This window comes from Pholcus phalangioides, unplaced genomic scaffold (genome assembly GCF_987345545.1).
Source record: "Pholcus phalangioides strain wild (caught in Gottingen) unplaced genomic scaffold, Ppha-v1.0 ptg000020l_1, whole genome shotgun sequence".
Lineage (NCBI taxonomy): Eukaryota > Metazoa > Arthropoda > Arachnida > Araneae > Pholcidae > Pholcus > Pholcus phalangioides.
Window position 1 is genome coordinate 1,267,742 of NW_028301613.1, and position 23,406 is coordinate 1,291,147.

The following is a 23,406-nucleotide window of genomic DNA, read 5'->3' on the forward strand; positions in this document are numbered from 1 at the left end:
AGATCAAATAAATTTGATTAAATATGCTAAAACTCTACGTAGCTATTCTACATATAATTTTGTTAATGTTCACCTTTTCACTCAATATGTTCCGATGAAAGCAAATATTTACTAGTAGTTAACCTGCATTAATTCCTCTGTACAAATTATTCGAACAATAATTTCTGATAATATCGTCAGTCCCCTAGAGCAGAGCAATCTGATGACCAATCTGTGCCGCAAATAGAGCAGAGCAGGCGAGTCTCGTGCCCCGGGCGCTGGACAAGAGAGGGCGCAAATTTCATTCTCAAACCTTACCTTCAACATTTCGAGGGGGCGCCAAAATGCGCACTTGCCCCGGATGACCAAACATCTAGTTAGGGTCTTAGCTGTTACATTCCGGAAATATATAAAGAATGAGAAGGAACACCCAATAGCCTTGATAACTTAACAAATAATCTCCATAGAGGTTGTTTCGATTGCAAAATTATTGTTGCTTTTTTGTTTACGCCATACGGGTCCCAATACATCCCGGAAAAGATAAATGTTCATTTGTTGCTTCCTTTGTTGTTCCAGTGACGTAGTCAGAAATCGGCGAATTGTTAGGTAATGTACACGGCGTCCGAGAAAGATCTTTATTATTCTAAACATTAATAACAAAAATACGAAAAGGTGAAATGGAATTCAGTTTGCGGAATACGAATGAGGAAATCAAACAGTTTTTTTTTTTTCATATCAATTGCTTGAGGTAGACGGCGCTAGTTGCTCGGCAGCTGCAATCAGAAACAAAAGTGGCAACCGCGCAGGGGAATGCGCAGTGTGTATTGTGGTCAGTTTAAACAAAATCACTGAAAACCGGGCAAAGAAAGTTTCGTCTAAAAATCCATCAACATGCCTTCAATTTGTGCAGGAGTTTAAAGACACCGAAAATGTTGCGCGTTTGAAAAATTACGGCTCACCATCGACATCAGAAGAAAATGTCGAGCGAACCAAAGACTCATTTCTATCGAAAATAAACGAGACATCCCCCAAATATAATGTTTGGCGTGATCTTGTATACGACGCTTTTAATTGACACTTGGTGCGAAGTCGATAAATTCACATGTTAGAAATCAGTGTTAAAATTGCCAATTTTACTGTAGAAATGAGGAAATTTGGTGGGGTTTTCCGCACATCAATAATTTTAAAAATTGTATTAAATACTCGATTTTTGAAGTATTGAATTATATAGATAGAGATATACGAATCCCAGGAGATTAAATATGAAGTAATTAGCCGGACCTACTTTTCAGTTGGATATCCACGCAATAACATTGATTTCAACTTTTTGTTTACATCTTCTCAAGCATGAAAATTAATGTCTCCGTATTGTCTTTTTAATATTCAACTGCATTAATTCATATAGTTTAGGATGTTTTAAAATTAATTATGGGCCCGTGAAAAGTACATCGAAGAAATTCCACAGCTTTAATTAGGCATTTTTGAAAGCTGAAACAGGCAGATGGAGATATCACGTGACCCAAAAAGCCTCATTAAAGAAAACCCGGGCAGCGAAGGGTATTATAGATAGTTGATACTAAAAACTATTAGATTTCTTCATTCTTTTGTCGCAAACTGCACTTCATTTCACCTTTTCGTATTTTTATTATTAATTTTTATAATAATAAATATCTTTCTCGGACATGTTGATCCACGTCATTGTTTTCGTAATTCATTTTCAATTTTTTTTTCTGATACCTAGATATGATTGATTTCCTCGTTCAAGAATTTAGTTGCCATGCAGAACTCTCATCGAATAAATGATAAATTAACACGCCATTTATCAGATTAAAAGTTCCCGGAAAAAATCTCAATGAAAAAAAAAACGTTTTCCAATTTCTGAAACTCCAAAGAAAAATTAAAACCCGGCGTAAAAATTTCCGAAGAAAAATAAATCTCGAAGGAGAAGAAATGAAAGAAATCTCGAAAAAAAATCAAGGAACAAAGTCAACGAACAAACATAAAATAAATAAACGGCTGTGGAAAGCGAATTCTATTTCAGATTTGGTTCTTCTTATAAATTTGTCAACATAAATTTATTTGTGTTGACGGCAAATATTTGTTCTTGGATCTTTTGTTTCTCTTATTGCATATGGATCGCATCCCTGGTATGAAGAACACCATTTTTGTCTTCCAAGTATTTATGAATGCCCGTTATAAATCCCTTTCTGAAAAAAATATTATAGTGAACACACATAAGACACAAAGATGGTTAGAGCAAGTATCTTAAGAAACCAATTGTGATCGAAGAGAAAGCAATAGGACATCGAACTTTTCACTTTTTATCACACATTATTACTTTCTTTTCATTAAAAGAACACTTTTCTGTGTAACAAGATGCAGAATTGAAATCTCCATGAATTGAATAGGAAACTTGAAAGGACAAATATCTGCATAAGAAAAGGTTATTTCCAAATGAAATAAATCGTGTCATTTAATGCGAAAGTTAGAAACATGCTTAAGCGCAGCCAGCTGCAGCAGGCCCACAACACTGCAAAAACATATTCGTTCGCATTTGGGATAAAAAGTCACTAGTTTTCTTGCAATACGGTTTGCACCAGAAACTACAACAGGAATTCGTATTACATTTAGTAATCAAAAATGACTTAAAGTGAATTTCCTCACCCAAGCCCATTACCATTTACATCTCTCGTGAATCCCTAAAGTTCATAACTTCGCGTTACTTCATAAAAATATACTGAATACAAAAGTCAAATTCTACGATTGTTTCTTATCTTTCTCGCGATCGACCAAAATCCATTACGATTTCCGATCACGATCGACAAGTTGCCGATCGCTTCTCCTAATCTCGCACATTAAGAGAAAACCCTGAAAGGAGTGACCAGTATATGCCTGTCGTTCACTCAGCTCACTCAGAAAATAGCCGAGAAATGAATCCAGCCAAATTATAAGGACAAGCCCGAAACCTCCGTACACTGTCATACTAACGATCTCGATAGGCTGACACGAACCTAATTTGTTTTAGGCCTTTCGTGGAAGAAGGAGTCCTTCTCACCCAGACATCGCATATACAAAGAATTCGCACCACAACATTCTTTTTTATGTCTGAACCCATTACATCCATTGTTAAAGACTGATAGAGAGTGCTCATTGTTGACAGTTTAGGAACGTAGTTAGAATTTATTTCCCTATCATTGTTGAAATTGTGCATGTTATATCACTTTGTGTTGCTCCATTGCGTGAACACTTTTGGAAGGAAGGAAATCGCCACATCCATCATCGTTCAAGTATGGATGTGGTTCCACGACCGTTCAAGTATTACGCCAGCAACTTTTTAGCCATTTCTGACCCCATTTTCCCCCATTGTCAGCAAAATTTCATCTCTGTCCCCCCCCCCACCCCACCATTTCTCGCTCAACAACAGCTGATGTCGTGCTAGAGAAGATTACACGAGCTGTCTCAAGAACATCATGGGCTTCCTGGGGGGAAAATCGAATTCTCGCGCACCTTGCACCTCGTTAGAAACGCAATAGTAGCATCTACTAGTTTACACACTTTGCAAAATTATAGCGTCAGATCTCATTATGATGGAATCCACCTATACAATTGACGCTCTCGGGCAGTGTGCATGTGGGGCCCGACATGTGTGGGTGGTCTTAGCCAGTGCCGCAACTAGGGGGGGGGGGGAGCAGGCGGGTTTCGTGTCAAGGGCGCTGGACCAGAGGGGGCGCAAATTTCATTCTCAAACCTTACCTTCAACATTACGAGGGGGCGCCAAAATGCGCACTTGCCCCGGATGACCAAGCATCTAGCTGCGGCCTTGTGATCAATCATTATTGCTTATGAGAAGTTTATTACTTGAATAAATTAAACAAAAAAGTGAAGCTTCTAATGGATGAAATTAATTTCAAACCATCCCTTGATTTTAGGGGGGGGGCTACGAGAGTGCCACATATTTTGAACTGTGTCTGATATATCTAAATCAACCAGAAAAATTGTGAAATTTCTTTATATTACCCATGTTTTGAGGAGGGCGCATCGAAGAATCTCAAATGTGCTTCACTCGCAACGTTGAGAAAATTATATGATCAATCAAGAAACAAAATTAAATATTGACATACACTAACTTCCATACATTAAATGTGAGTTTTTATAAGTTTTATTACTTTCTGTGTGAAAATTTCTACAAATTTTATCAATTTTTTTGAATAAATATGCAAAATGTTTGTAATCTGAAGTCGTGTGTTGTTTTTTTTCTTTGGTTCCTTGTTTTATTTTGAAGTTATCAGTTCAACTATAAGAGCTATAGAAAAAGTGATGTTTATATTTCATCTTATACAGGTTTATATTAATTTTTGTCTAGCTTTGTAAATAATTATTTTGTATTTATTTCTAAAGTATTTTTCTGAATCATTCAGAATAAGAGAGGGGAAGATTGTATTGCAAAAGTTCAATTTCTTTTTTCATGATTAAGGTGGTAAGTTGGAATTAACAGCAAATACCTTTCTTTTAATTTAAAAAAGAAATCCGTGCAAGCAACGGATTTCATAGTTTATAAAGGTAATTTCATGAACTTCAGAAATCTGTAAAAAAAAAAAATTGATTCAGTAGCCCTGAAAGGCAAGATATTATAAAGGAAGAAAAACGGTCGTCCCCGGAATCAGCCTCCACTCCGTGATGTCACGACTCCGGTGTTAAGGCTTTCTCATCTATAGGAGGTCGTGACCAGTGTCGTCTTAAGGCATGAGCTCACCCAACACTTTCTAGAGCAGAAAGCATCCGCGCGAAGCTTTGACGTCACTGAAGTCGTCCATTTCACCTGTGGCCATTGGATATAGTAGGGAGTAGGCCGATGTGTGTATGCGAAATCTTAATCTTTTTTTTTCCCCTTGCAGTATATCCATTGACTATAGGTGAAATGGCCGACTTCAGTGACGGAACGAGCTTTGCGCGGCGGTTTTCTGCTATAATATCTCTATTATGTACTAGAAGGTGTTCATCCAACGCAATTTCGTGCCTTCGTGAACAGAATATTTCGGCCCTACAGGGCGCAATAAAAATACGTTTGTCAGTACATATAACGGTCAAAGCGGTAAGCATATTCCTTTTCACTACCCCAAAAAGTGAAGGGCAAAAGATTCAAACACATTTCCTTTTTTTACCAAAATCTTAACGAAAGCACTGGCCCGCCCAAAGTATAATGAGTTTTCATGGAGCCAAAACCTTTGGCTTTGCACAAATAAGTCCAAAACCACCAACCGTACGTGAAGAAATTCCTTTTGTATGAAATACATTCCTTTGAAACATTTTTTGCAGATGCTGTTAATGGCGTTTTCGACCTTTTTCGGGGACTTCTTCTGGGTCTTTTACCGTGTTGCCACCCTCGGCGTCGATTTCGACATGGAGGTCGGCGTACATTTACACCCTGGTGCAGGACAGATCAGCGTACATGAACGGGTGTCGGAATGGATGTGCTACGATTGAAGCTCGCGTACAACAAAGCTCATAGCGCATCCTGTGCAGTTCGTCGGAAGTGAACCCGTTGTTGTCGTAGATGTCGGTGTAGTGAGCCGGTTTTGCTAGTGCCTTATATTCTTTCGGGACTGCGCAGAAACAAACTAAAGTACTCCTGGTGGACGACGTCTGGTGCTCACCGTGGTCCCCACTACTTTACCGCACATCAACTCCGGTCACGTATCACCATACGGCAATTTCCAACCACTGGAGTTAGGTGGGAAATGAACGACCATCTATCGGTGGTCGCCTAGACTCGGTAGGTAAGGAACTTGTTTCTGACGTTCTATGCCCAGATTCGAACCCGTGGACCTTGACGATAACCTTCATAGTCGAAGACGAGCATCTTACGATTGCGCCACTTGGGCTCCGTGGTCCCCACTGGAATGTTTCCCATCCGACCGATGCCGTCTTTGTAATATTGAGGGAAAGAATCGAGTCTGATGATTTTTCTGGATGACGACGATTGTCAATCAGAGCACGAGGTCTTCGAGTTCCTCACAAGCTTGTACGTCGCAGTTCCCTACTCTACTGAACTGGCCCTTGCCCCAGCAGCACAACGACATAGTACAATATCTGGACCATATTGTTATACATCGAAATGTCAGAGGAATATCAGGTATCATAACTACACACGATATAGAATGATCTCGTCCTATATGGTGCAAATTATTTATGATATTAATTGATCAGGTCTTTACTTTTTCAGTCGAATATGTATTTGGTTCCATGTGAATAATCTTTGCTCTGAAGGACAACAATTTGGGACAACAAATGATTTTAATATAGTTTGAAATCCATAGATCTATCATAGAAGACATAAATCTATATATCCTGAAGATGACAAAGATATATATCAGACACACATATTGTGTGCTTTCAAATAAAAATATTACCTTCTAATAAAAATTTGTAGAAAATTTAAAGTCGAGTGTGCACACAATTTTTTGTTTGAATGGAAATTTAAAAATGTTTGAATGAAATCTTGGTTTTAATAGTATAAATTATGTTGATATTATCACAAAATCATTTCATCAGTTATAATTGATTTATATCTTCGTGCTTTTTGGGTGCTCGCACCATCTCTGAAAAAAAACACTACCTTCATCGACTTCCCGTTGTCTTGAACTCCCTTGACATAATGTCTTTCAAATCGGTTATCTCTTCCTGCGACAGCGTATTCTTCTTTTCATACGTCTGAAACTTGCAGTTAACCGCGTACTAGAACGGATGTTGGTCAGAACTTCTTACAACTTCTTGTTGCGATAAATGGATAATCGCGACAACGAGGCCACTGGATGGCATCCGCTCCAAAGATTATAATCGGCTGTTTTGCCTGCAGTTTCGGTTTTTGAACCAGTTCGTAGTTTCACCAGCGAGTTTGGCACAACTCCCAATTCCAATAGAATGTTTAAAGCTGCTTGATCCATTTCTTGTTCCCTTCTCGGTCCTCGCCGACTGAATATTCCCATCGTATCGTTCGGCACGGATTGAATGGGAACCCGTAATTCTCTTTCAACCACGTACTTCAATGTCTCGTAACATCGGTCTTGATTGTTTTTATTTCGAGGCAAAACGACGAGCGCGAAGTCTAGCTTCGCTCCCTCGGCTTTTCTCAGTGCATTGACAGCCAAGACAGTGCGGCTGTAGAACTCGTTGAACTTCGGCTGTTCCAGAACCGTTCCGTTTTCATTCCCGATGTCCCGTAGTTTACTAGCGAAGGTTTCCAACGTCTTTTCGTCGAAATAAGCGAAATCGACGATCGCCCAAAAGTACGACATACTGGCAGTGGGGAATCTCAGGAGGTTATTACTGCGAATTTTCCACGTCCCTTCTTCGTAGAGTTTCCAAGACGATCTTTCGACCCCGTACTTTACGGCGGATGCTGTAAGGACCTGTCCCTGAACATTCGCGAATTGCTTCTCCATGTTCGGATTGAACTTATACATGGTGTCGCCGCTGATTTCTATCAAACCTCTGACGTGTTTTCTGATGGGGTTGAACCGATCTCTCGGTGGCATGGCTGTTTTCCGTATTATCTGGGAGTTTTCCGGACCTCCCTGGCTATTCAGAATCGTTTGATTCGGCAGCACGTCGCATACTTCCATGGGTAGGTAGAATTTTTCCGTTGTTTGCATTTCCAAGCACGGTAGGTTTGGATATTTCAGCGTGAAGTATGTGTTTTGGAGGTATGTGGCTACCCTGTCTTTCGACCCCTCGATTTGCAGCTCACTTGCCGAATCTTTCAAAACGTCCATTATGGTGTAGTTTCGCCGGAATTTCTGGTGCGTGGCTTGCACTCTGAGTTTTATTAATCTCTTCCTAAGGGCATTTACCTCCTCGGGATTTAGCTGTAGCACACTGGTAATGTCCCGACCAAGAATTTTCTTGACGTACTCGATAAGACTGCCGGATTGATGGAACGCCATGACCCCGACTGCTGTACCTCTCTCGGTGAGGTGGACGTTGCGGTTGCATCCCGATTCTATCCGGAAGTTCAGATTTGGTTCCGAAAGGTCGGCTCTATGTTGCACTCTGACTAACTGTATATTCATCCCTGAAATCTTTGGCTCTTGTCCGGGAGTGGCCGTAGATGATTCCGAGATTGTTTCAGAAGACGAAGGTCCCGTCTCTTGTGATTCTTCTGCAGTCTGTTGGGGTTCTGGTGTTTGTCTTTCGGTCGCAGCAGCTCCTCCAATGTCCGATTGTCACCGCTCTTCGCTATAGGATCCGGTGACCCCTTCATTTTCTGGAAGTTTTGGCTCTTGGGCATGGACATCATCCTCTGCGGGCTTCGTAACATTGCGCTTCTTATCTACATAAGATTTAAAAAGCAACAGATTTAGTAAAAAGAGCTTCCTATATTGGTTTTCAGTAAGCTGAGATGCACAAAGTATTCAACAGGTATTTTCAAGCATTTTCTTCCAGAAATAAACAACATTGTCATAAAAAGGAGTTTGCATTTACATTTAAAACATTCAGTCAACGCTCGTTATAACGACATTCCTTCCTTGGAAAATGGACGTTATATTTGGAGGTCGTTATATTGAACGTTTTAAAAAAATTATCAAGTTTAGCTTCTCCTTAAAATTGTTTAATGGAATTTAAAAATCAAATATCGTTATAATGTTGTAACAAAAATGTATCTGGCTGACTGAGAAACTAAATGCATAATGCATTATGTACATTTATACTTAGGAAAATACTGTACATGGTCTAAACCTACATTTATTTTTTTACCACATGCAGCAAAGTAATAAGTTCATTTGCCTGCGTATAATCTCACATCGAGAAATTATGTAAAATTGCGCAGTGAAATCTATACAAATACAACCAAACAACACGCAAAATGCCCAATGAGGTAGATGAGAAAAAGTTACCCATAACAAACATGGATGTCACATATTTCCAAAATCACAGCAACCCAATTAAAAAGGCAATCGCAAAAACTAAAAACAATATACACACATGAGGTAAAATATTATACAATACCCATAATGCATTTATGGTTATCTTATCCCAAGTATTGCTAGCTTCTCGATTTACCCAAACATGTTTATCGCAATTCATCAATAAAGGTGTGTCAATTGTGTTAGAATCTACTACCCCCGGGGGAGTAAGTTATTTATTAGCGCACTCACGCACCCCCAATCGATACTGGTGTCTCCTCGTAAAAGCACTCGATTGACGGTGTATTCATCCTATCCATCCCGTTAAAAAATTTTTAACACTTCGATCATATCTCCTGGACACCTGCGTTACTCCATTGTAAACATATTCAAAAATGAAGTGTCTCTCTTCGTAACTGAAACCCCGTGTGCCGATATGGACACGCGTATAGCTCTTCTCTGCACCCTTTGAACCATGTCCCTCTGCAGGTATGGTCTCCAAAACCTTACAACATGCTCCGGCCCAGGACGAACTACGCCTCGGAAAAGCGGAAAAATGACTTCAGGAGAACGCGTAGGAGAGACCTTTAAGAATAAAGTTAAAAATATCGCTACGTGGGAAGTTGAAGTGAGACACCAGGCACAAGCTTTTAGTCCGCGAGCTAGATATGCAGTATTTCTGCCGCTTACGGGCCAGAAACTTGTATATAAAGGGTAGATAAGCAGCGTGGGGGCGTCACAACTGGGGTCGACTGATCTAATGGATAAGTGTCAGGCCCGTCATATAGGGGGGGGGGCCCCCCCCGGCTTTTGAAAATACACTAAAAATGGTATATATATATACATACATGTGCTTTGCCCCCCCCCCCCCGGAAAATGTTGAAATGACGGCCCTGATAAGTGTATTATATGAACTGACATCTTATCATCGCTCCCCCCCCCCTGACTTCCATCTGCGCTTATGGCGTATGATGACCTGTATTTTATGAGACATTCTCGTAATTTTGTTCGTCCCAACTTTTTTTTTATAAACTGTCCCGTTTTCATCCTTGTTTTCAAAGAGGCAAAGTTTAATTTTTATAATCATGTGTGAAATGAGATTATTTTAATGAATTACAAGTTGTATTACGATAATTAGTCATAATTATCGTAATAAAACTTGTAATTCATTAAAATAATCTCAAAACCACTATCTATGACTAATTATCGTAATTAATTATTGTCATGTAAATTTATTCATCTCTCTCATAATATGTAGTCAAAAAGACTACATATTATGAATGAATACTACATATTATGATGAATCGCATTTTGACTTGAGGTTACCATCATTTTCCGCTATTGGCAATCATACTATACATTTTAACTCCAGCCAATTTATAGTAACAACTTTACTTGACTTTGACAAGCTTTTCGGCTAGAACTGGCATTGCTTGCCAGTTCACAACATTACTTGCTTTTGACAATTTTTTTTTTTTTGCAAACTATTAGGTTACTCACGTGCTTGCAATCTATTTAGGTGAATCGTCATCGAAACAACACGACCCTAACAACATAAATACGTTAGGGACCACACATACACTCAGGACGCACATTGTGGCATGCACAGATTCGTTCGAAATTATGTAAAAGTATGAGAACGAGATGCACGTGCGATTGAGTGGTAGGAACGGGAATCATTCCCTTCTCCATTAGTTTTATTTTATTTTCACAATCACATTCTAAATTTCCATTAATCCTCTAGCCGTGGGCAACGCGAATAGCGTATCACGTGTTCTATAAAATTAGTACGCTATTGTTGCGTCGTTTCGAAGTAGCGGTTAAAAATACCCCGCGACTATACACAGACTGACAGGCAGACATGACCGCTGACCGCCCAGAGAGACCATCTTGGGATGGTTTGCGCTGTTTCCCAAAGGGATGGACGGTCTCGGAAAGCGCGACTATGCACAGAAAATTTCGAAAACCGACCGTTGGTAGGGGTTGAACCCGGGAATTATTTAGAAAAACCTTTGGGGAGGAGGGGAATCCGTGAGATTGCATGAGAAAGGGCTCATAACTATGATTTTTGATGTTGCTGCCCTCTCCAACCATTGTAAAATTCAGTGATTTTATAATGGTACTAGCTATAGGCACAGGAATCTAGAGGCTGAGACTATTTGAGCCCCCCCCCCCTCGCCAGTAAATTTTATAAGGAGGCCGAGCTGCCAGGGATTTCTGTAAAACGAATGCAATGCACCTTCCCTCTCCTGCATACTTGCTGGAGTCCCGTCCCGTATATATGAGTCAGCCAGCAACTTTCAGGCCCCCAATGTTTTTTCTTTTGAATGTTGACGCCTCTGGTACAAGCTGTAGTATCCCGTGCTGGCCGGGTTCTCTACATGTGCTGGGAGCATCGCAGAAGTTACAAACCGAAAGTCATTGTTGAGGCTTATAAACCATTGTTGCCCGACAATTTTTTACCTATTTCTAGTTCTCATTCCGCCCCCCCTTTTTTTGCAAGTTCTCTTTTTTGGCATTCGTTGTCTTCGCCGGGGGGGGGGAGGTTTCCCCAGCGCGACCCAACCCGCAAGGGTAAAAGGCTTATATCCTCTTAAGGGATAGAGGATACATCCCCCTGGAGGGACAGAGCCTGGGTCGTGACTGGTCTGTCGGGGGTGGGGAGCTTGACGAGAGCCGAGAATAAGAGGACACCCAAAACCACTCTATCCCTGTTGCCGGTGGTGCTCAAAGAAAGCCGAAGTTGGTGGTGGTGGGGGCTTCGGGTGCCCTCAAGAGAGGACGCCACAATTTTATTCCAACACAACTGACACGTTTAAAAAGAAATACGATGTACATATTGGAATAGATCGAGAAGCTCTCCATACTTAAATGAGGCAGCCATAACTTTTTATGGGCAGTATAATTACATTTTATCATAATTATTTGTTTTTTATTGCTCCTATTGGCTGCAGGTTTAGATATATATATATTCCGCGTACACATAATTATTTACGGGCATCTTTTCTTCAGCCACCTCGTTAGGCGTTTTGTCTGTTGTGGCCTTTGTATTTGGATATTTCTGTAAATTATTGAGAGCATAACATTCACGTGATTTTTTTCCCATGCATTTTTGTTGATGGCTTTACTACGATTGAAAAATAATCATTACCTTTTCAATTTAGCGAATTACAACTTAATTTTATTCATTCATTGAAATTACTTCGACACTGTGAATTACACTAAACTCGATACAATTTATATTCAACATGGACACTCTCACTTCACCAAATTAAACACACAATAATTATATATATAATTTGAATCACTCACCGTCATCTCGGGGCAAGGTTTCTTGCGTCCCCTACATTGAGGGATCTCGACCCGGGGTTAGGAGGGGGGAGAAAGAGTAACTTCACGACTCTTCAAGCGCGACATGTTGGTCGTCCAACCTTCAGCAATACCTCTCTCTCTCTCTGGCTAAAGCCTCGTGTGTTCCCAAACCAAGTTGGTGAAGACCACTGCTATTGGTCAAAGGCAATCGCCTGATTTCTGTGAGGGGTTTCATTGGCCCAGAGGCACAATGTCTGTCTGCAGAGTTGTGATGATGTTATGTAATACATACTTATTCGGTGCTCAAGTGCGTCTTAGAAATACCTGGTGAGGGAAAGGAGAGCACACGTGTTGCATCCCATGTATGTATGTATGATGTGTGGTTTGTGGTTTCTCTATGAGAAGACGAGAGGGTGAGAGAGTGTGTGTAAGATGCAATCGTAACATATTACCTACGGGAAGGGGGGGAAAATTTTACTAAGTAAAATTTTTCAATATGAGACGGGTGAGAGACCATTACATATGGCACGAGAGAAAAGGTGAGAGTGAATCGCATACATGACAACCGTAATGTAACACTGTAAACATAATGTGCACAACAACAGAGTTCAACAACAAAAAAAAAAACATATGGTGTATGTGCGTGTATATGTATGCATGTTACAACTGAGCATTTGAATACATGTCAGGAAGAAAAACAAAATATATGGCAATAGTATCATAAGTTGTGCAATACATAATCAACAGTGTTATACCAAATAAAATATATAAAGAAAAATTTAAGACAAACTTGTCCTTCGTAGTTGTCAATGAAGATATAATCAATTAGAAATGTCCATCTATGTACATATCCTCTGCTCCAAAGGAAAAAACAATTTGACATTCTCTTCTTTTTTTTTTTTTTTTTTACAAAGAATGAATCACAATTCAACATCACAACTATATATCAACAACTTCAACAAAAAAAAATCAATACCACGATAACAAACTTCAGCATCTGGCGCCAAGAATCTAAACTTCCAGCCTAAAAGAAATAAGCTTCACAATATGACATCAACAATAAAACTACTTTCCACATGAAAACCGAAAAAAAATTTCACCTTCAACCAGGAGCAGTATGCACAAACACATATCATCAGTGATATAACTTCAATGCTGACAAAGAACGAGGATTCACTGGAAAGAAAAACTAGGAAGAAAAAAAAAATTAAGAACGTGCACACATATACAGCAATATCCGAGACAAACACACAATACTTAATTAGTATATATAAACAAAGGGTAGGTGTAGATGACGAGTGAGTGACCCAAAAGGTGAGTGAGAGTGCCTGTAACAACTTAACAATATATCAAAAAGGCTTTAAGCATTTCACAAATTGAAAAATAAAATTCGAAAAAGATCACACACATAAAAAGAATATATATTGACATCACAAGTCGACTCGATGCACGACATACAAGCGAAGAACTTGGAGTAGATACAGTCACTAGACTGGGTCAGTTCTTGTTGGTACACAAGGAACAGTTCTTGTTAGTGGACACATAAGTAACGAGTGACACAGTGGTTATGCAAATTTAACACAATAAGAATAATAAGATGTAAGTGAGCTTTCCTAAGTGAATGGAAAAAAAATTATGTGGGACATCCAATTTTATGCAAAAATGACCTCAAATTACAATTAGTAGAGGTACGAGATACTTGAGGAGACGAAAAAGAGGAAGAAATTGGAAATACCTGAGTCATATCAGTCCACTTATCATCATCATCTGGAAGACGGGAATCATTTGTCGATGAATTTTTACAGTCAGTGGTAGACACATGAGACACGATACAGTTTTGTGGTCTATGTTTTCCCAAGCAAGACACACATGAAGAAACAAATGTTTTCGTCAGCTTTACGATGCCAGGAAACCAATACTTCTGTCGAAGACGAAGGAGTGTTCGTGAATGTCTAGCATGTGCAGGTGATGAAACACCATGCGACAATGATAAAGCATCTGGAACAAATGACTTGGGAAGAACAGTTTTCACTTTACTCAGTTTCGCTTTAGATGAAACACACAAGACGTCATTGTGGTGAAAGAATGTAATGTTCTGGTAACGTCTTGGCAAGTGTTTGTTGTTTGTAATACAGTCCTTGATGTGTTGACAAAACTCATCTTCACCTTGAGCTTGTTGCAGGTCTTTAAGCGAGTGATTCGGTACGAGATGTACTGAAGTTGCATTCGAAACAGGAAATTTCTCTGGTAACGCCACACTGGCAGATGCGTTGTGTTCTTCAGGAACAGGTAGAAGATGAGCCACATGCGAAACTTGGTTCAAGTAGCAGGTACCATTGAAGACCATAGAAGAATGCAGAGGTTCCGCCACTGAGACAGGAATGAAAAGTTCTGTGTGGCGAGGACTAACAATGTCTCTCTTGGTGCAAGCGACAGAGGTTTTGACAGATGACACTGGATGAGGAATGGTCAATGACAGTCCATCTTTACTGAATTTGAATGCAGCAGCTTGTGCACTCAGGAAGTCCACACCAAGGATAGCCTCATAGTACGGACAAGCACTGTGTGGAATGACAAAAAATGTGTGGGAGAAATGACAATCTTTCATGTCGAAACGAAGAGAGATTTTGCGTCGAATCACGATTGGTTCACCGGTGACACCAGTCATTCGCACTGCTGGAGTGACAGCTTGATATTTACGAGTCAGTTTGGACTTTTGACACCACTCGTCTGTAACTAGTGACATAGCAGCACCTGTGTCTACGAGACATGGCAGGGTCAGTTCATGGATTTGAACATTGACAATCGGAAGTTCAGGAGTTGAGGAAGGACTCTCAGCAGCGACCATGTTGAAGCTGACACGCTTTGGACGAGTAGACGGCGAGTTTTCTCGTTGACGACCAGACTGAGAATTTTCTTGCTGACGACTAGACTGAGAATTTGACTCAGACTCTCTGGTATTTCCAGGAGAAAAAGAACGAAACGAGAAATTTCGACGCCAATTAGAATTGTTATTTCGAGAGTTGAAAGAATTTTGAGATGATCGTGGAAAATTACTCTGAGAACGAAAAGAATATGAATGATTTTGTTTACGACATACCTTGTATGAGTGACCAGGAATTCCACAATTAAAACAGACAAGGCGACGTGAGGTCTGAGGAGAACGAGCGTGCCTCATTTGTGGTTCAGGAGATTTTTGTGTTACCTGTAGTTTTTGCAATTGTTCCTCGAGAGAAGAAATTCTGTTCAGAAGTGTGGGAACAAGTGAATCTGAAAGTGAAGGTGCCTGTGATGGCATAATGGTTTCCTTAGACGAAGAAGAAACCCATGCAGGTTTGGAACTAGCCTGCTCGATACGGTAGGCTAAGTCAACTGCCTCTCGAAAGGTTGCTGGATTGTGAGCAGCGATAAGTGGTTCCATGTGAGATAGTATACCAGCCTTAAATCTGGCCAAAAGAAGTGTGTCACGATAATTTGTTATGGCCACAGGTTCATTCGGTGTGACCTGAATAGCACGTCGAGCTAGTGACTCAAGACGATCAGCAAAATCTCTGACTTTCTCAGAATCTGATTGTGTTGTTGTTGTCAATTGAGACAACACTATCTCAGGTCTGTCAGGTGAAGAAAATCTGTCTATTATATGAGCACGAAATTGTTCATATGTCATAGGGTCTATCAAGTGAGAGCTTGACTGAATGTGAGCAAGTACAGCTCCAGAACATTTCTGTAATGCAATTTCTTTCTTAGTACGAGCATCCCAATTCGCCAAGGCTGATGCACGATCAATTCTTGAAAAAAAATCAGTCACTGTCAATCCTGAATTTGTTCCATCAAATACGGGTATGGAATTGTAAGTGCCTACTATGATCGGAAACATGTTAAACTGCTGGACATTCTGAGCTTGGGCTTCCTCGTGAGCCATGATGTAGTGTGAAAAGAAAAAAAATTTTAGCGGACTCTCAATAAACACGTAAGGGGCAAATATGTGTAAAAAAAATATAAAAAAAAGAAAAATTGTGTAAGGTATCTCGCCTGGAGAAGTGTACAGGCGGCAGCCTTTACCGTTTTAAGAACGATAGAGGGGACGAGAAAGAGGAGGATCACACATCAAATATTTAGTAGTTGAGACCACTACAAGAATAAAATATAGTCCTCTTAAATCCAAAATGTACCTCAATGTTTGTGAATTGTGCAAGTCTGTGTGAAATTATCCCTATGTGTATATAAAAAAAAAATCTGACTGGGAAACTAATCGGCTAAACGGTAATCACGAAACAACACAACCAAAACGAAACACGAATAAAATTTTCCACCGGAGACATGACACGAGTTACGAGGGAGGAGACAACGAGGAAGAAAAAAAAAATCGGGGGAAAAAAAACGAGTTTTCCCTCACACACAGACTCATCCGAAAAGGAAATAGAAATGGCGCTCTTTTAGGTTTAGGTCTTGACAATTGAACTCAATCACGATACTGAAATCACAGCGTCGACAATAAACGGAATTCAACATGAGAGAAACACAAATTATACGTTCAAAATATGACTCAAATCACACACACAATAAAAGGAAATATTTTAACAAACAGTAGAAACACAATCATATTAGGTTTTTTTTTCTAAATTATGTCAACTATATAAAAATACGCTAGCACAAATACGTTACAACGATTGAAAAATAATAATTACGACAGTTCAGTATAGTTACGCCAAGTTAATCCTGACAATATTTAAGAGTGCACACTAGCAAAATATACCACAGATTCGCCGGTCGACGGCACCACTATATGTTGATGACTTTATTACGATTGAAAAATAATCATTACCTTTTCAATTTAGCGAATTACAACTTAATTTTATTCATTCATTGAAATTACTTCGACACTGTGAATTACACTAAACTCGATACAATTTATATTCAACATGGACACTCTCACTTCACCAAATTAAACACACAATAATTATATATATAATTTGAATCACTCACCGTCATCTCGGGGCAAGGTTTCTTGCGTCCCCTACATTGAGGGATCTCGACCCGGGGTTAGGAGGGGGGAGAAAGAGTAACTTCACGACTCTTCAAGCGCGACATGTTGGTCGTCCAACCTTCAGCAATACCTCTCTGTCTCTCTGGCTAAAGCCTCGTGTGTTCCCAAACCAAGTTGGTGAAGACCACTGCTATTGGTCAAAGGCAATCGCCTGATTTCTGTGAGGGTTTCATTGGCCCAGAGGCACAATGTCTGTCTGCAGAGTTGTGATGATGTTATGTAATACATACTTATTCGGTGCTCAAGTGCGTCTTAGAAATACCTGGTGAGGGAAAGGAGAGCACACGTGTTGCATCCCATGTATGTATGTATGATGTGTGGTTTGTGGTTTCTCTATGAGAAGACGAGAGGGTGAGAGAGTGTGTGTAAGATGCAATCGTAACATTTTTGTATTGAAATAAAAGTTTTGTGGTTACTAAGTTTAGTTTCTACGTTCATTCCTTAGATCCTAAAATCATGCTATATCAACTTCCAGCAGGGAGTGTGCTTAACGCCCACACCTAGGGTATAAGTTGACGTACATTTTAACAAAGATTTGACGAAATGAGCAATTTTAAGTGATATTTTTGTCGGGTTAGGCTTTTGCGAGCTATTGATTTCAAGCAGACACTACCACTTTCAAATAATAACAGCGGATTTAATTAATTATAAAACAATAAACATCGAAACGCTACGTATTTCCGCGGCTTACAGCGAGTCTTTTACGCCCCCTACTGTAGAGACAGGAGGTATAGACTTGCATCTACTCTACAACAAGACGTGAGCTGTAGGAACAAGTGCTCGATTTAAGCTCACAAGACCCAACACACAAGTGTGGCAACCACGAGGTACGAGAGTGCAGAATAACGACTAACGACGTAAACAATTGTATTGTTGTGTTCTACACCACACATAACCGAGAGGAAGGAAAGAAACACTCAACGAGGTGCAAACAACTGAGTTTCTTTCCCACATCGAGTTTTAAGGATTTCCGCTATCTGCTGATTGGCTCATTTATGTATATATGAAATATCGTGTTGGTTATTTTCACATACATTAATAAACTTCCGGACACACCCATCCTTCGATATCTCTGAGGTGGGAAGCGCAGGGGTTCCGGTCCTTCAATGTTCAATTTCTTGACAGGAAGAAACCACGAGGCTTCTATTCTAATTCCTGCGCCATGGGCCTGTCTCTCTCACGCTTTTCAATCCCATCATGCCTCTCCCCGATAGCGCGTATCTCACAATTTCCATCATTAACCTGTAGCCAAGGAGTACCTGCCGCTGTGATGGTCGAGTGGTCATAGTGACGTGTGATGGTCGAGTGGTCATAGTGACGTGTGATGGTCGAGTGGTCATAGTGACGGACTCGCGTTGCGAGGTACCGTCACCACAGTCACGACAGGTGGTCGGCTGAAGTTGGTTTTCTGTGGTTCCCAACTTCAAGGCGCGAGCCGATCTTCCCTTTGAAAAGTCTCGCAACAGACCTACAAACAGCACAAATGCAATCACAACACATCACTCACTTCTGAAATATAGATGGCGGCACAGGAAATTCAAACACAACACTCATTCAGACTGTTATGTACACACACAGTTACACTTCCGACACAACTCACTAGGTAGTGAATCACCCATAGATGGTGATTGAGTTGCGCTCGGTTCGAAAGAAAAAGAAAGCCAAGGACTACCGCTATCTCTGCAGCATCGGCCACATTTGCTGTAAGTAGGCCTATTACAGAAAGAAATAGAAAAATCGAAAAGTAAAAACCACGCCAATTAAGCCTTTGCCTCTCCCACCATAACTAGGACAGATAATTTGTAGACAGGCAAAAAATAGTAAATAGGAGAAACACTTGCTGACCAGAAAAAAAAAAATAATCAGAAATAATTCGCAGACGGGCGAAAATTGGAGAAATAATTTGCAGATAGGAGGGAAAAAAAGTAAATGAACACGGTAGAAATGATTTGCGGACCGATGAAAATTTGAATACAATAAATAAGAAAAACATTTGCGGACCAGGAAAAAATAGGAGAAGATTTGCGGATCGGCGAAAAATAAATAAGAGAAATATGTTTCTTAACCAGGAAAGAAAGAATAATTGGGAAAAATTTACGGGCCGGTAAAAAACTGCGAGTAATCACTTGTGAACGAGGGAAAAAATAATTAATAATTGTTAAACCTCAAATTATTTAGCGGTTTTATGAAAAGTGGGCAAAATTCTTCGCGGACCTGCGGCGACGAACAGCGGATTATTATTGCTTCCCTAATTGGTATCATTGCACCATTGTTTGATAGCGGGGGATGGTGCGCATGGTTATACATTTATAAATGCCGGTCGATTTCTATACGTTAATAGAGATGGAAAATATATCAAAGATATTTCTTACTTGTTTCCTTGGGCATGATTTTCAAATCGGATTCATGCACGAATGTGCGAGCATCTGTAGATATTTCTATGCGTATTAACGGATGTACTTGCTCATCGGAATCTCTGAGATTAAAGGCGACTGCACGAGGCTATTTCAAGTATTAAAATCTCCGGTTGGCAACAACCAACAGTCTCAACGCCAATGCTAAGCGCCAATCTTAAAGCAACATCTTTCATGTATTGCGCTGTCGGGAGTAACTACAATTTCAAATGGCAATGTCTGAGATAAGATAGATGCAAATGTTGTTCGCATGCGCATGTTGTGGCTGAAAGTGAAACCGAAAGAAAAGAAATTCCTCCCACGACCGGATGAAGGGAAATTTCCCTGCACTGGCCGTGCGCTGTAGGTATATCTCGTTAAGGCTAAGCGCAAATTGAGTCGCGTTCGCGAGTGGGCGGGACCCGAATGCGATGACGTCAACACGTCCCGTGCGTAGCGAGAGGATGCGCATATTGGAACGCGTCCCAGTGCAGGAGCGTTTTTGAAAGGAAACTATTTCGGGGACTGGAACCTTGTCATTTGGGAGGCTCCCGGATCCTGATTATTGGTCATTAAAGTTGACATTAATGAAGACATAACATTAATTAAAAAGAAAATACGAGTATGCGCTGAAAATATATGCATTAAAATACCGTATATAAAAACGTGAACACAAAGAAATAAAAAATTAGGATTGATGACAATTCAAAATTAGAGAATAATTAAAAAACTATTGAAAATTCAGATGTTTCTGATGAATTATTCCTTAAAAAAACGAAAGGTACATAAATTAATGAAAACTTTACATTAATTAATCAAAATTGAAAATGGATAAAAATTGAGATAAATTTAGGAGGGATAAAAATTTCAATGAAAATTCAGGGCTTACGAAAATTAATGAAAATATAAAATTTAAGAAAATTCAAAATTTAGAATGAATCACACAATAAACTTAATTGAAGATTATTATATTATAGAATTAACAGAAATTGGAATGAATTAATATTCCGAAATTAATTTCCGATATTAATCCCATAATGAATGAAATTTGGAACTTGTGAAAAGTTAAAACAACTGAAACGATTGATCACAATTTAAAATTAATAAACAATTCCAAAACTGCTGGAAATTCATATTTAATGGAAAAATAGATCAATGAAACACCAGAATTAGTGAAATTAATAATTAAATTTCAGATTTAATGAAAAATTATTCCTCTATCGATCGATTATATATAATTAACGAATATTCGGAATTAAAGCCTAATTCGGAAATTTAATGGAAAATATTTCGTAGGCTATTAAAAAAACAAAAGTGGATTTTTTTTCTCTAAAAATTCAGAATTAATGACAAATTTTTAAATTCCGAAATTAATGAATCCCAAAATGAATTCTGAAATTAATGAATCCCAAAATGAATTCTGAAATTAATGAATCCCAAAATGAATTCTGAAATTAATGAATCCCAAAATGAATTCTGAAATTAATGAATCCCAAAATGAATTCTGAAATTAATGAATCCCAAAATTAATGAATTCCGAAATTAATGAATCCCAAAATGAATTCCGAAAAATAACTCCATAATGAATTAAAATTTAGAGCTAATGAAAAGTCAAAACCTTGGAAAGAACAATATTTAATAAAAACTCAGAAAGAAATAAAATAATTCAGGAAATAATTATAGAAATAATTGATAATATATGTAAATAACGTTGATATTAAACAACATTTTTCGGGTCTACGTCAAAACATCGCGAACAAAAAAATCGCTCGTCAAAACATCGCCGTCAAAACATCGCTTGTCAAAACATCGCCGTGACAAAAACATCGCACGTCAAAACATTGCTGTGACAAAAACATCGCGGTCAAAAACATCGCCAAATACGTCAAAACATCGCGAACAAAAACATCGCCCGAACATGGCCCTCGAAAAAAGATCGCCTTATGAAAAATTTTTAAATTAAAAATTTAATGGATTAAAAATTGCAATGGAAATCACCTCATCCCTTTTTTTTTGTTCGACTGGTAACCAAAAGCTGCACTAAAAGTGCATTGAACTTTCAAGCGGCTTTGGTTGTGACAAAGCCAAACTGTCGTGCGTATGTCTGTGTTCGACTGTTTCCACACCTATTAGTTTTCTCTCAATCCTTCGAATTCGCCTTTTTTTTGAGTAATGGACAATGAACAGAGAGTTCTTATAAATTCTGTATTATACAAAGGTTTTTTTGACAGCTAGCTGATGCGAAGATATATTTTGGAAAGAGAGAAAGTTTAACTGCCCCTGCGGGGAATCAAACCCACTTCCTTTCACTAATCGAGTGAACGCCCTAAACCAGCGGTTCTCAACCTTTTTTTTGCTAATGGCCCCCTTTCAACCATTTTTCATTCCTGTGGCCCCCCCTTGCGACCATGATCAATTTCCTACTACCCCCCCCCCCCCGTTTTCCCGTTAAATGACAACTGTTCAAATATTGTTTGCAGTATAAATATGTGTTTGAATTTAATTTATTTTTAATTTATGAAAATTAAAACACAGTAAAAAAAATATATAATAAGTTATTTTCAATCAATGTGTAAACATTGCGCTTGAAGACGGCATAATGCCATCAAGTTACTGTTCAGGATGAAGTTTGAATTATTTACAAATTAGTTTTTCTTGGGTAAATTTGAATTTAGGTGAATCAGAATTTCAAACAAATCAGGAAGAATAAATAATCAGATTTCAAAAAAGAAAATTATCGGTTTATTGATTACTAGCTGACCCGTCGCGCGTTGCTGCGATCTTAGAAGAAAGTAAATTCAAGGAAATTCGTTATGATAACATTGAATTTACATTGTGTCCTTTTTATTGATACTTATTCATTTTCATATGGAAAAAACTTCAAAGCATCGTTTTATTTCCATTTATTTATTAGAGTGCTTGTGGATACACGATATTTTTTGTTTTTCCGTCTGGTGCGTACACGAATAAATCAGAAGGTTTTCTGACGCGTGAGCTGGCCACATACAGTTGTCGATGTGAGAAGAAGCACGGATTCTCCAAATCTAGCCCACACACTTGCAGCGATTGCCTTTGTGGTTTGTTGATGGTCATTGCAAAAGCGAGTCACACCGGAAACTGTAAACGTTTGAATTCCAATGGCATACCTGTTGGGATCATTGGAATACTTGGCAACAAAAAAAATACATCTTCCCCCTTGAATTTCCCATTCAAAATTGTAGCTTCGATGACATTGTTCATCATCTTTTTCACCGAAAGTCTTGTACCGTTGCAAAGTCGTGAAGGGTTGATGTTTCGGAGAAGAATGATAGGCACGACAATTTTCAGTGTTAAAATGTGCGAGGGCATACCTGGCAAATCGAGTGAATTCAAGAATTCCGTTGGGTAATTGACAACTTCGTCTTGATTCATCACATTATCGATGGACTTGTACGTTGTCGCTTCGCCTGGTATGCCGTTTTGAATGCTGAAATTGATGGCATTGAGATCGTTGTTCGTAGCTGCTAATATAGCACGTGCACTGAGCCACTGATGATTTTTGTAATTCCGCGCCATATTTGGGAAAACCTATTGAATCAATTCGTCTTTGGTTGATTTCATCTTACAAAAGTCTGTTGGCAATGTGATACATTGTGTAGATCTGTCGATTGCCATCTTCCCATTCCCAATATCCAGCAATTGTTTTGCGAAACGTTCGACGGATGCCCCATTTTGTAGTTAAACACGCATATTGGTTTTCAAAGTCAATTTCTTTACATGTCGCCATAGAACT

General features: G+C 39.1%; 3 protein-coding genes across 3 annotated transcripts; all 3 read right to left on the bottom strand.

The window, feature by feature from the left end:
• Window positions 1-6,740: 6,740 nt before the first annotated feature.
• On the bottom strand, window positions 6,741-8,048 carry LOC149070718 (uncharacterized). The gene has a single exon (XM_089248799.1). It carries the CDS (start codon window positions 8,046-8,048, stop codon window positions 6,741-6,743), a length of 1,308 nt encoding a protein of 435 aa, XP_089104925.1.
• Window positions 8,049-8,056: 8 nt separating this feature from the next.
• Window positions 8,057-16,619, bottom strand: LOC149070719 (uncharacterized). Its single transcript, XM_089248598.1, has 2 exons — window positions 13,295-16,619; window positions 8,057-8,308 (listed from the first exon to the last, which is right to left on the bottom strand). The coding sequence occupies exon 1, from the start codon at window positions 16,114-16,116 to the stop codon at window positions 13,828-13,830; it is 2,289 nt and encodes a 762-aa protein (XP_089104724.1). The 5' UTR covers window positions 16,117-16,619; the 3' UTR covers window positions 8,057-8,308; window positions 13,295-13,827.
• Window positions 16,620-22,739: 6,120 nt separating this feature from the next.
• LOC149070720 (uncharacterized) lies at window positions 22,740-23,189 on the bottom strand. Its single transcript, XM_089248800.1, has one exon. It carries the CDS (start codon window positions 23,187-23,189, stop codon window positions 22,740-22,742), a length of 450 nt encoding a protein of 149 aa, XP_089104926.1.
• Window positions 23,190-23,406: the final 217 nt, after the last annotated feature.